The sequence below is a fragment of the Malaclemys terrapin genome, chromosome 9, assembly GCF_027887155.1.
Source record: "Malaclemys terrapin pileata isolate rMalTer1 chromosome 9, rMalTer1.hap1, whole genome shotgun sequence".
NCBI lineage: Eukaryota > Metazoa > Chordata > Testudines > Emydidae > Malaclemys > Malaclemys terrapin.
This window is the reverse complement of record NC_071513.1, coordinates 90,546,220-90,560,042: the sequence shown is the minus strand read 5'-3', so window position 1 is coordinate 90,560,042 and position 13,823 is coordinate 90,546,220. Positions and strand designations below refer to the sequence as shown.

The 13,823-nt window shown below is 42.6% G+C and overlaps 1 protein-coding gene across 9 annotated transcripts in view; it reads left to right on the top strand.

The window, feature by feature from the left end:
* The window catches only part of TNIK (TRAF2 and NCK interacting kinase), a 313,537-nt gene that overhangs the window by 258,919 nt on the left and 40,795 nt on the right, over window positions 1-13,823 (top strand). For 8 of the 9 annotated variants that reach the window (XM_054040025.1, XM_054040031.1, XM_054040026.1 and 5 more), the window contains 4 exons: window positions 2,522-2,686; window positions 4,673-4,912; window positions 7,831-7,937; window positions 12,023-12,186. In XM_054040025.1, the coding sequence (XP_053896000.1) occupies window positions 2,522-2,686; window positions 4,673-4,912; window positions 7,831-7,937; window positions 12,023-12,186 (676 nt within the window). The remainder of the gene's footprint in view (window positions 1-2,521; window positions 2,687-4,672; window positions 4,913-7,830; window positions 7,938-12,022; window positions 12,187-13,823) is intronic. The other variant, XM_054040029.1, reaches the window with a different exon arrangement.

Sequence of the window (13,823 nt, the reverse complement as noted above, 5' to 3'; positions counted from 1 at the left end):
GCCAATCACTAGCCTAATATATTTGAAGGAGGAGGGTGTTTTTGCATGCCTTGGTCCTCAATTGCCTATTGCTGTTTTTATGGGTCTTTCTCATCTTTCAGGGGTTGGAACTGCCACTGTGATATTTCCTGATCATATGATCAATTTATGGTCTCAAATTTTGCAAACACAGCAGTCAAATGACTGCTGTTGTAACATGTTGCAAAAATACATATTCTTGTCTAATTATAATCTCTTGCGGTAAAGCCAGGTTCTGCCTGCAGTAAGCTTTGGCAGGGTTGGGGAACTGCTTTCAAGGCAAGTGTAAAACTGTCTGTAACCTGTATAGCCATTTTGAAAGGGTTGTTCAAATCAAACATTGTGCATTTCAAATACACAATGAAACAAAAGTTGGGTTTGGTCTGGCTAACAGTTGCGAAACTATCACTGAACTGCATTTGGAGAGACTCCAAACAAACAGTTCAGTTTAGGCTCTGGGGAAGGGATAAGCTGTTGGGTTTCGCATGAGTTTGATTCTGTTAAAATTGAAAAAGGACTTGTATATTGGGGAAGACATTTGTATGTAGAGGGCCAAGTTCTCTGTGGGTGTGGGTGTGGGCTGGTACAGCTCCACTGACTTTAAACAACCTGCTTTCTCAATTTGGCAAAAAATGGAGTGGGGCCAGTTCAGAATTTGGATGCTTATTCATGAGGCAGAATGGTGCTCCATTGGCATCTATGACAGACCCAGACCAGTGGGGTATAGGAGTCTGGTAGAGGGCAAATATACTGGTCACTGGATGAGTAGTTTTCTGTTCCCTGAGTGACCAGAGCAGGGGCTGCACTAGAGTAATCAGGAACCTGCTAGAACCAGTTAAGGCAGGCAGGCTAATTAGGACACCTGGAGCCAATTAAGAAGAAGCTGCTAGAATCAATTAAGGCAGGATAATCAGGGCACCTGGGTTTTAAAAGGAGCTCAGTTCAGTTTGTGGTGGGAGTGTGAGGAGCTGGGAGCAAGAGGTGCAAGGAGCTGAGAGTGTGTGCTGCTGGAGGACTGAGGAGCACAAGCATTATCAGACACCAGGAGGAAGGTGTTTGGAGGAGGCCATGGGGAAGTAGCCCAGGGAGTTGTAGCTGTCATGCAGCTGTTATAGGCGGCACTATAGACAGCTGCAGTCCACAGGGCCCTGGGCTGGAACCCGGAGTAGAGGGCAGGCCCAGGTTCCCCCCAAACCTCCCAATTGACCTGGACTGTGGGTTCTTCCAGAGGGGAAGGTCTCTGGGCTGTTCCCCAACCCATATGGTGAATCTCTGAGGCAAGAAAATCTGCCAATAAGCACAGGATCCACCAAGATAGAGGAGGAACTTTGTCACACATCACATTGGCCAAGCTCAGAACTTCTACCCAACAAGGGACATGAGCCAAATGAGACTCAAGTATAAAGTGACAGACAAAGGACTAATGGCTTTTGGGAAGATCCTTTTTTATCTTATTATTATTATTATTATTATTTATTTTACCTCTCCTGAGAACAGCACCACTATGCTTCCCGCTAATATTGCCTACAATGTTGAGAGTTTTCTTCTGCTGCCTCCAGACTGTCCAGCAGCTCTACTCTGTGCTCTGCTTGTGCTACAGAAAGCAACTGGGGGCTGAAAGGTAGACCCCGGAGAGGGGAAGGAATCTAAAGAGAGAAAGGAAAAGAAGAGTAAGAGAGGTAAAAGAAGGGTGGCGAAGAGAAGTAGACCAAGGGATGGAGAAAACTGGAGCATGGAAGCAGCACAAGAGAGAAAGTAGATGAGAAAGGGAAAACACAAGAGAGATGTAGGAAATCTGTCCTGCCAGAAATAGAGCCCCTAGTCAGTGTCGAGGAGCTGGTGCCTTCAGATGAACCAGGTTAGGCAGTGGGAAGAGCAGGAGAAAAGAATCAACTGACTAGACCAAAATATGGAAAGGACAGAAAGAAGGGAGAGTGCACACATTACATTTTCTCTAGATTGATTTTATTTAAAGGCGGATCTCCTTTGCCACGCTTCTTTTTTTGGCACCTTTTCTTTTGTACCTCTTCTTCACCCCACCCACCCTCTCAGCGTGTCGTCTTTCTTTCCATCTTTCTTTCCGACTCAGCTGCAATGCCCATTCCTGTCTATAGTTTCCTGCTGGGTGTGCTCTGTTGCAACCCACCGGGAGGCTAGGCAGCTTCTAGCATCCCCCATCCCACTCCCAGCCTCCTTTTGTCTGGAGCTCCAAAATTACTGCTTCTGAAATTGCCACTTTTCACCCCATGGATCTGCATTGATAGCAAGGAAATGCAGAAAAGGGAACATGGTTTAAACATTTTCCTTTTCAAGTTTGCCCTAGTATGGAAGTCCTTATTGAATCCAAGCATCTGATGCGTAGTGTTAATGGGTATGAAAGAGGTGCATGAAACAATGTACTGATTAGAAATACAGGAAAATGGCTATACAGGTGACTTGGGTGTAGAATTGCGGGGAAGTGAAGCAACTTGTGTTCATTGATTCTCCTGTTGTGTTGCCTCAGGTAGAGGAACGTTCTCGACTCAACCGGCAAAGCTCCCCAGCAATGCCTCACAAAGTGGCTAACAGGATATCTGATCCAAACCTGCCTCCTCGTTCAGAGTCCTTTAGCATTAGTGGCGTGCAGCCAGCTCGGACACCACCCATGCTCAGACCAGTGGATCCACAGGTATGGTACTTTGGTCCTAGGTCCCTGCAAGTTTAATTACACTAAGAGGCTGGTGGTTCTGGTAAGAGAACCACAACATTTGTGGATTAAAAGGAAAGAATTTCTCAACACGTGGGTTTCTCAGGTCTAGATTTGTTTGTGAATAAGAGCAGCATCTGCATTTACACTAGATGGAATAAAAATAAAAGGATTACAGCTCTCATGCTGCCAAGTATGATCATTAGTTGAAGACAAGGTTGTGTTCTTTCTTCTCCCCTCCATAGTATAACAGCACTGGTAGGTACGTTATGATGTTTTTTTCCTTCCTTTGAAGCATCAGGTATTGGCTGCTGTTGGAGACAAGTTGAAGGACTTTGGTGAACCATTGGTCTGCTCCAGTATGACAGTTCCTTTGTTTCTGTTGAGACACTTTTCCCAAAGTGAAACCACCTGGTACAGTAGGCCTAGTATGACTCGATGTTTAGGGTTATCAGAAAAAGATTTTGCTTCTTTTTCTTCAAAAAAATTTTTTAAACATTCAGTTAAAGTCAATCACAATCATACATCTGGAAAAGCCTGACCCCAAGATCCAAAAATACACTTTCACAAGACATCATAAGGCTGTAGAGACTGGGCCCAGAAATGCAGGCACAACTCCTGTGGTGTGAGGGCTCCAAGAGTGTGTCTGCTGCCAGCACTGGATATAAAATCTTTGCCCCAAGTTTGTATGTGGTTTCTACAGGAAAATCCACAAATTAACTGAACTTCATCCACGTGGTATCTGCCTCTGCTAAAGTCTTTAGTACCACCTGGTGAATCAGCAGTGCGATGTGAACTTTAACTTGCTATGTGAGGAAGGCCTTGCAGCATTTTATTTTTTTCAGATGGAGTCCAGAATTAAACAAACAATAAACATCCCATCTCACCTTAGTCTTTTAACTGACAGAAATTAAATATACTTCACCTGCCTCCTTTAAAAGTTTCCAAACCTTATGCTTTTTTTAAAAAGTGACTGGCATTCATTGTCAAACAGTTTCATATATAGACTTTTTCCATTACTAAGATGTTATTGAAAGACTTTATCATTTCACGCACAAAACCCCATATAAATACTTGTGTAAATTTGTTATTTACACTGGTAATAGAAGATGCCATTTTATGCTGTATCAAAGGAGCCCTTGGCTAAATCCCTCCAGATCTTGTAAGTGTGAAGGGGTTTAGCAAGGGCATTTGCACTTTTATAAGGTTTTTGGGAAGCAGCGTTGACCTGATGTAACCTAAGTATTCTCCGATGGATGAGGTACAAGTGCCATCCTAACTGTAGCGCTCCTAAGGCTTGCAAGAGAGAGAATCCTTAGGGCTATTGGACAGGATACTATTGGACTGTGGAGGTTCACACCATTATTGCTTTTTTGTTGTTATTTTTTAAAGCCATCAGTGCTTCAGACTTCCTGGAGACTGAAGCTGTTTCTTCACATTTATTTTTTCCGTCATTTTTTCTTTATTTTTTTTTTATTAAAAACCCTAGGAAATTTCATACCAAAATCATCAGGGTAATGTTAAAGTTGCATGGCTAAGAACTTAAAAAAACAGGAATGCCAAGTTAGGGTTTCTAATGCAACCTTCATTGTGCTTCCTTGTGTATTTGAGGTTATAGAAAAAATACATGACATATGTATATTGTATTATTTGAGAAATAATATGTGATCATGCATATAAAGACTATTGTCATGCATATGCAAAAGTAGTCCGAGTAAAGGTTACATGTGCAACCCAAACTTTGGCATTTCCTGACTTTAGAATGCTGAACTATGCAACCTTAATGTTCTTTTAAGAAAGTTTTCATATGGAGTTTGTATAAGAAGCCAGAAAGGCCTGAAACCAAAACACAGTGCAGATTTCAAATCAAGGTGGTTTTTTTTTTTAAATACATTAGAACTATTGAGATTTTTTAAATTTTTTTTTAAACATTTTATGCTGATGGTTTTGTTTTGACTTGGTGCTTAGATTCCACATCTGGTCAGTGTGAAATCCCAAGGAACCTCCTTGTCTGGCTCTCAGTCACTGCACGAACAACCCACAAAGGGAATGGCTGGGTTTCAGGAGGCTCTGACGGTGACCTCTCACCGCACTGAGATGCCAAGGCAGAACTCGGACCCCACCTCAGAAAACCCTCCTCTCCCCCCTCGCATTGAAAAGTTTGATCGAAGTTCTTGGTTACGACAGGAGGAGGACGTTCCACCAAAGGTAACATTTGTATTGCTCCTAACTTCGAAAGCTTGAAAGAGGCAATCTCAGAGCTCATCCCCTCAGCACTGCTCAGCGCTGCAATGCAGGGGACAGAATTTTGGGGCTTCTTTCTGAACCGGTGGAGTTCACATCCTGTTAAATTCAGGGACTGGTCCTGTGCAGTGCAGAGCATCTCCTGCGTAGTGCTAAGCCCGAGGGTGCTCACGACTTTAGAGATGTTCAGCAGTTTGCAGGTTTGGCCCTCAGCTGGTATGCAGTTTTTTTCTTATTACCACTATATGTGTAAGTCTTGTGATATACTGCAAAGAAAAGTCTCAAGCCCAGGTTGAATCCAGAACAAATCAACATCTATTCTCCTTGGGAAAAAAATGCTTTCTAATTAAATTGAATTATGTAGGAACATAAAATTTGTCATACTCAGACCTTTGGTCCTTCTAGTTCAGTGTCCTGCCTCCAGTTGTAATCAATACCTGATGGAAGATTTGTAAGGGCTCCACAGCTTTATACCTTCAATGACATTACGGCAGCATCTGGCAGTACCTCTTTAATTAAGGCTCTTCTATTACACTATTTCAACTGCATTGTTCATAAGCTTTTTTGCAAGGGGTTGGGGGTGGGGGAATGAATTATAACTTTGCTGTTAAAAATTTTCCTGAAATGAAATCAGCTCTCGGCTCAGGAGCATATATACAAAGAAAAAGGTATTGTAAATTGATTAGAGACATTGAAGTAAACAATATTTTTCCATGATTTAAATGCAGTTTTGCTGTGCTCCAGCAAATAAGCAACTTGCATTTCAAAATAAAGTACACCTCTACCCCGAGATAACGCTGTCCTCGGGAGCCAAAAAATCTTGCCGCGTTATAGGTGAAACCGCGTTATATTGAACTTGCTTTGATCCGCCGGAGTGCGCAGCTCCACCCCCCTGGAGCGCTGCTTTACCACATTATATCTGAGTTCGTGTTATATCGGGTTGCGTTATATCGGGGTAGAGGTGTATCTGTATGGGAGCCATCATGTATTGTGTCAGCACATAATACTGTTTACACTTTTGGCTACCATCTTATTGAGAGGCTCCATTAGCGCTTACCCCAGGGGGTGTGTAAGCTGGCAGTAATTTTTAAATATGATAATTCTTTGGTGAAAACACATCTCTTGATGCTAATGCTCTGACCAGGTACCATGCAGTGTCTCGCCTTTCCTTACTAACGTGATTCAGAAGATGTCAGCTGCCCAACTCTGGCAACATCTGCTCCCCTCCAGTGTTTTTGGAATTCAATCAGTTGAGATTCAGACCTGGCACAGGAGAGTAATAGTGGCTGTTGCATGTTCTACTCAGCATAATGGAGAAGGGTGGGCTGCCTGATCATCCTATCAGTGTCCTTCAATACTACTGCAATTGGGAAGTGCTGCCGACTCTTCTGGAGGACTTGGCAGGGATGGATAGGAGTTGCTTTGAATTGTCTTCATTCATTGTCTACCGAAAGATTAAGAAGGGTAATTGCTGTCCTCCAAGAGTTCTCACTTGCAGAGTCTCTTAAGGACAGTCTTATCGGCCCTCTGTTCAAACAGTATGTGAGAATATTGTTAGAGCTTGTGAGATAGGCCACAGTGTCTGCAATATGCTATTGATACCCATTTCTTTTCGCTGAGCCAGGGCAAGCTGTTTCCTTGGTTACCTAGTATTTGCTGGAGACATTACTGGGACATGAATAAAAGCTAACAGCCTTTTGGTTGTCATACCTGATTGGATAATAGGCCTTTGTGGTCCAGTGCCTTGTGTCTGACAGTTTTCAAAACCAGATGCTCTAGAAGAAGGTGCAAGAAGCTCAAAAAAGACAATTAGGGAATAATCTATCCATGGAGGAGGTTTCTTCTTAATCTAACCACTTATTGCTTGGTATGCCCTGAAACATGAAGACATCTCTCTTTCTTAGCCTAAAATATTTTTTTTAACTATCAAACATAATTGAGGATCTTCCCATTATCAATACAATGACTAATCCTTTTTTAAATCCTACTAAGCTTCTGCCTCATCTTGTGGCAGGGAGTTCCACAGGTAAGCAATGACCTTAGTTCTTATCATAGGGCCGAAGTATTGCATAACATCCTCTATGATACTGATGTGTAAAAGGTGCACAGAGAGCTCTAAATTACAGTGGAGTGAGTCAAGGTCAAGGTTCCAGCCTTGTGTAAAAAGGTGCTGAGTCCAGAAGCCCTTATTTGCTATGGAATGTTGTTTGTTCTGGGATATCTGAGGTGATCCATCCTAATTTGAACATCTGGTTTTCAGTGACGTCTGGCTTTCAGCTAATTGTACAGCTGAAATTACTGAGGCCAAAAAGTCATGTGACTTGATCAAGGTAGTTGAATGGCTCAGCCTGGATTCCACACAGGGACCTTCCGTCTTCCCATCCCTTGTCTTTGACCACTAGGCAGCATTACCTCTATGGTATTATTACAATGTAATTTATTTTTACCTGAACTCTAAAAGCTGCTACATTGAGCTTGCTGATTAGTCCAGATTTTAGGACTGTTCTGTTTTGAATCCGTTTTTTGTTAAATTTGGTGTATACCTAATGTTTTATGTAAATCTCACTGCTTGATATTAACACCTACTTTTTTTTAGACTTCAGGCGACTGTACTGTCAGAAATGGCCCTGCCTTACGAGGGATAAAATAAATGACTTTTCAGGTCTTTCCTGTCTCAGACATCTATGATTCTTTGTACGTGCCAAGAACTTTGTGTTTTATAACTGCTGTAAATATTTCATATCTCTCAGTGGAAAAGTAATTACACATCCAGCTAGAAAACCTGCCAAAACCTGATCTTCCCCCAAATGCATGAAGAGAATATCCAAGATCAATTGTACAGTCCTAATAGCTTTGACTCTTTTTTTCAAATTTTCTTTCAGGTGCCTCAGCGAACAACTTCCATATCCCCAGCACTAGCTAGAAAGAACTCCCCTGGGAATGGCACTGCGTTGGGAGCTAGATTAGGATCACAGCCCATCAGAGCAAGGTACGGAAGGCCATGTGGGAAAGGGAGAAAAATATTAATGAATCCGTCTCTTAGTTTTATAATTTTCTTCCTAGTGCCCTGGTTTGTGAGCTTCACAAAGGAAGCGGGGACACTGGGTCATGAGCCAATGCCCACTGAATTCAATGGATGGATTACCACAATCTATGTACTGCATTTGGGGGAAGCAGAGAGTTTTTTTCATAACAAACAAACACCAAACCAATGACATTAGTCCCCAGACTGGCCCCCATTGGAATCAATGGCAAAATTCCTAGGGTCCAGTCCTTAGTCGTCTTGTCAATAAATCTAGTCAAAATTTAAAAAATAATTAAAGCACTCTCTGCTCTCTTTTACATGGATTTACTGATAAACTACAATCGCTTTGCATCTCCACCATAGCTCGATGATGTATGAGATTTGCATTAATTAGAATTGTACAGCGTCACCAAAGGCTGTGAACATTTGGACTCTGGGACTCCTAATATTATCTGTGCAAAATCTTACTGTGCAAAATCCTACTGAGTTGAAATTTAGACTTTGCAAGATTTCTAGCTGGATGCAGAAGATGCTCTGGACTCTCAGCTACTGCTATTGACTTGACTGGGAATTTTGCCATAACTCTAGGGGAAGCAGGATTTGCTCTTCTCAGCTCCTTCCTGCTGCACACTGAGGGTCAAATTCAGTGATGCTGAGGGGTGAGCAGAGCCGGTCAGAGATACGTTCTCCAATATTCCTGCTAGCCAGAACAGGACTCCATCAATAGTGCAGGGGACTGTGCAGGGGGAGGACTGTGCATTGTTGCTGTCCAATAAGGGTTTGATCTGGCTTAAATTCAAGTCAAGGACAAAATTCCCATTATGGTAAATGGTTCCTATAGAAACAGTGTGTGTCCCTGGCTAGCATGTGCCGCTGACATCAAGTAGTTGGGGACTAGACAGTTCCCTTAACCCAGGTTGGCCTATTAACCATTCCTACACCTAGCACTCACAGGAAAGATCCTGCCCTAACTTCCCCTAATCCTCACTATAATCTCCTATCCCTTTCCCATTGTGCACCAGGACAGCACATTATAGGATCTAGCCCTGGGCTTTTTAAAACAATAGAAAATGCAACCAGTTCAGTCATAGCAGAAGCAAAAGAATGAACTTAGACGGGTGAGATCTTGTCTTTGATTTGCAGATTGTGATAGTATGGTGGGCAGAACTCCAGATCTCTTCAAATGAAATGCCATCTTAAATCTCAGGATAAATATTTGCATTCCATGTATCTTTGTATTATGGAAATGTTTGAGGTTTCTTGTCCTCTGAGGATGAGGTCAAAGGCTTCAAACTAGATGGTCCTAGGTAGGATAGTCTCAGCCAAATTGCCAATAGTACATGACTTTTAGCATAAGCTTTTCTTCCCTGCCGGTCTGATTCACTCTGCAGCAGCAGCACTGCATTCTGTGTTGCAGGCTCAGGTGTAAGGTGGGTGCTAGGGTAGCCAAAGAAATATGTCTTGCCAGCTGGGGGTGAGGGGTTAGGGATGAGGGGTTTGGGACATAGGATGGCGCTTCAGGCTTGGACTGAGGGGTTCAGAGGGCTGGAGGGGGATCAGGGCTGCGGCAGGGGGTTGGGACACAGGGGGTTGAGGAGTGCAGGCTCTGGGCAGTGCTTACCTCAAGCAGCTCCCGGAAGCAGCAGCATGTCCCACCTCTGGCTCCTACATGGAAGCACTTCCAGGCAGCTCTGCATGCTGCCCCATGGGCAGGTGCCACCCCCGCAGCTCCCATTGGCCGTGGTTCCCAGCCAATTGGAGCTGCAGCACTGGCAGTTGGGGTGGGGGGCTCCGCACCTGTGCCTAGGAGCCGGAGGAGTGGACATGCCAAAGCTTCCGGTAGCAGCGCGGAGCCCTGGCAGGCAGGGAGCCTGCATTAGCCCGGTGAGCCACCAACCGGACTTTTAACGGTCTGGTCAGCTGTGCAACTAGACACCTGGCAACCCTGTGCACAGAAAGCTACTATCATTCTTCACAAGCATGTTAATATTGCTGTTATCTTCTTAATAACTTCCCGTGAAAAATCAAAGTACACTGGACAGTAATTCTACATAATAATCATCCAAAACAAAGTTCAAATAAAATGATCCTGCCAAGAAATCATTTATGGCAATGGGACTTTGCACAATAAATGCAATTTGTGCTGTTGTGAGCACTGGCTAAATTATTCAGGATCATTCATATCTCACGTGTTACATACATCGTATGCTGCTTATGCAGTGCCTTTGATTCCAGATTACATATTATATAATGCAGAAGTATTGCCACATGTTGTTCTCAGTACTCAGGGTCCAACTTGAACTCCATGTAACAAGCTTCCACTCATTTATAGAAAGACTTGGAATAATAAAATCAGTTAGCAGAATATTGTGTAAAAAGGTATTGTACAATGCTGCATGAACATATTTTCTGTTGCCATTAAAGTGGCGAGGATTAATTTCATAAAGATACGTGAAACCCGGAGAAATGTTGGTTGTGTCTGTAAATCAAAACCATTTTTTTTTTAATTTAAAACTCTGCATGTATTCGCAAGAAAGGGTGAGACAGAAGAAGATAAATGATAAAGTTGGCAACTCATGTGTCAGGTTTCAGCCTCTTGCAATTTGAAATGGCCGAGATATGAGACCATGAAAATCTGGGAATGTTGATGCACAGCAAATATACTTTGCAGTCACGCTGCAAATTTTAGCAACAGAACAGATATTATGGAAAAATAGCTAATCTGCAAGCACCTACTTTTTGAAACAGAATATTTTTAACCATTTAAAATTAAATAACTTTTAAATGGCAGTTTTTTATTTTGTTTGGTTTTTGTAGTTAAGGCCAGTTGATATAAATTTTGCATTGCCCCATTGACTTCAGTGGCACTGAATGGTGATGTTATCAGGGTTAGCTCTGCCATACCTGGCTTTTCCTAGGGCAACAAAATACTAAAGCCAGTAAATGTTTGTTGGGGCTGTGAGGACGTGACCAATTCCAGTTTGCCTAGCACAGCAAAACCCTCTATCTGGCCCTGGCTGCTGTGTCAACTGGTTGTCTTTTAGTTTCTGGAAACTACTAATTAGTGATAGAGGGAAGAATTTGCAAAAGCACCTAAACTGCTTTTCAAATGTGCCTAAAGTCAGTTGGATCTTGTCTTCACTAGGAAAAAAGGAGTGTTCTCAACTTGAGTTAGCTAACACAAGGTAACTAACTTGAGGTGAAATTCTAGTGAAGACAAAGTAGTTGTCAGTTTTCGTTCATGATAGCAGGTTGAGTTAAAGGCTATGGGTGGAGCAGAGCATTTGCCTTGATCTGCTCATTAAAAGTACAAATTGCCTTGTCTTCGCTTGGATTTTACCTCGTGTTAGTTACCACGTGTTACCTAATTCAAGTTAAGATCACACCTTTTGTCCTAGTGCAGATGCATCATTAGTGTCTTACCAGACTAAGTCTTAGGGCTTGTCTTCACTACTGGGGTAAGTAGAGCTAAGTTACGCTACTCCAGCTACGTGAATAATGTAGCTGGAGTCGACATTGCAGTAAGTCGACCTAAGCTGTGTCTTCACTGTGCTGCGTTGACCGGAGACACTCCGGTCAACTTACCTTAATCTTCTCAGGAAACTGGAGTGCTGGAGTCGATCGGAGAGCGCTCTGCCATTAATTTAGCAGATCTGCATTAGACCCGCTATATCGACACCCGCTGCATCGATGGCAGCAGCGTTGATCTCCCGGGTAGTGAAGTCAAGCCTTCACTGTCTTGCAAGATGTAATCTCTTGAGTCACGTAGGCACTCTTGAAAAGTCACTTCAATGAAAATTTTATCCAGAATGCTTAGGCTCTGAAATGCACAGAATTATACAGTACTAAAGCTACCACAGTCGTTTTGTCATCTTGTGTTGCATGTCACCATGGTAGATCTGATCCTCTCGTGTCAACTTTGAAAGGACCTACTGCTTTAATAACACTAACCTGTTATATTGCTTCCAACTGAATGAAGACTTTCTCCCAACTCTCCAGAACAGTTACGCCATCTAACTTCAGTTTTCCTTCATTCTGATGTGCAATAGTAACCCTGACCTGAGGAGAACTGAGCCCATCATTGAAAGTCCCCTACAGAGGACCAGTAGTGGCAGCTCCTCCAGTTCCAGCACCCCCAGCTCCCAACCTAGTTCCCAGGGAGGATCCCAGCCTGGTTCCCAAGCTGGCTCCAGTGAACGTAATAGAGTCAGAGGTGAGATGACTTCTTTTTTAAACTGCTCTTTAGGCCCTGATCCTGTAGCCTTTCTCCCCTCCTTTGGCAAGTCACTTAACCTCTCCCTGGATCTGATCTGATCTCGTGTGTGAAAAGCTGATTTAAATAGATCCACTGAAGCCATGGAGTTGCACCTGATTTTAGACAACTGTTTTTTTCCTGAGATTAGGTTCTGCTACACCTCAGTTTCTTCCCTTCTAACATGGAGATGATACTTATTCACCTTTTCACAGTGCTTTCAGATTGTCTGCTGAAAGGGACTGTGTTTGTACAGAACTTCATTTATTTATTATCCAAAACCCTCATAGACCTGACTTAGCGTTTTGCAGGCAAAGTGACTACAAGTTTTGGTCCAATATTCTGTATGTATATCATTGCAAGATCCTCCTATAGAAAGAGGTAGAGATTCTGTGGTAGTGAAATATAATGAATTCCTCATTCACTTTTTTCTTCTCTGATCCAAATTCAGCTTTTTTGGGTGTTTTACTTCATTTGTGTTCAGTGAGCATTCCAGGGCATAGAGAAGTGAATTAAGCCATTTCTTTTAAAAGTTTTTCAGAACAGAACCATGTTTACACTGGGTTTACATTCCTGGCTGATTTGTTTCCTGGCATCGTATAGGTGTTGAAGAGCTTCTTTTCCCCCATCTAATCGCACTAGCAGTTGCCAAAGCATATCCAGCCAGTTTATCTGTATTTCTCTCACAGTCCTGGAGTATAAATCCACAGACTAAAGCACATTAAAACAAGTGCTGCACCCATGCTTTGAATTTTTTATGACTTGACTGTAAGTTTATGCAATATTTGTGGAGCCACGTTGGTCCCAGGATATGAGAGAGACAAGGTGGGCGAGGTAATATCTTTTATTGGACCAACTTCTGTTGGTGAGAGGGACAAGCTTTCGAGCTTAGCTCTTCTTCAGGTATGAACAAGAGTTCTGTGTAAGCTCAAAAGCTTGTCTCTCTCTCACCAACAGAAGTTGATCCAAGAAAAGACATTACCTCACCCACCTTGACTGTAAATTGGCATGTCTTTTGTTAAAATAATCACTCCTCTAGGTAGTCAATAAAAGTCATTTATCAGCAATTGTTCTGTGTTTGGTTTTTAGTTAACGAGGAATTCTGTGAGTAATAACGTCCTTGCTATATCAGATAACACAGTGCTTCTAATTTATCATATGCCCAGTTCCTCTGCAGAGTGAATGTTTTTTTTAATAGAAAAAGGACAAGAATGTTGAGTGCCATATATGGGGATTAGATTTAGTTATAAATTCTCTTGCTACACTGAGAGAGGACAATGCAATAGAGCTATATCATGGAGAGCCCGTTTCAAATAAACTGCATGGCAACAGGCTTTACAGAATCACGTAATACAGTTACACATTAAATAAAGTGATGGCTGAGGGAGAGAGGATTTGAGCTGTTTTCAGCTAAGCGGTAGATGAGGTAGAGAGAAACAGGAAAGTATTTTCCAAACAAGAGACAACAGATGCTGTAGGGGTGAAAACCACGGCAAGATAGTTTGGCGTGACAATGCTAGGCTACATAGAGTTGTGATCAAATCACAGCTCTGGGAGGTCCTTTTCTGACTTTGCCAGTGTCACTCTATGGCCCTTGG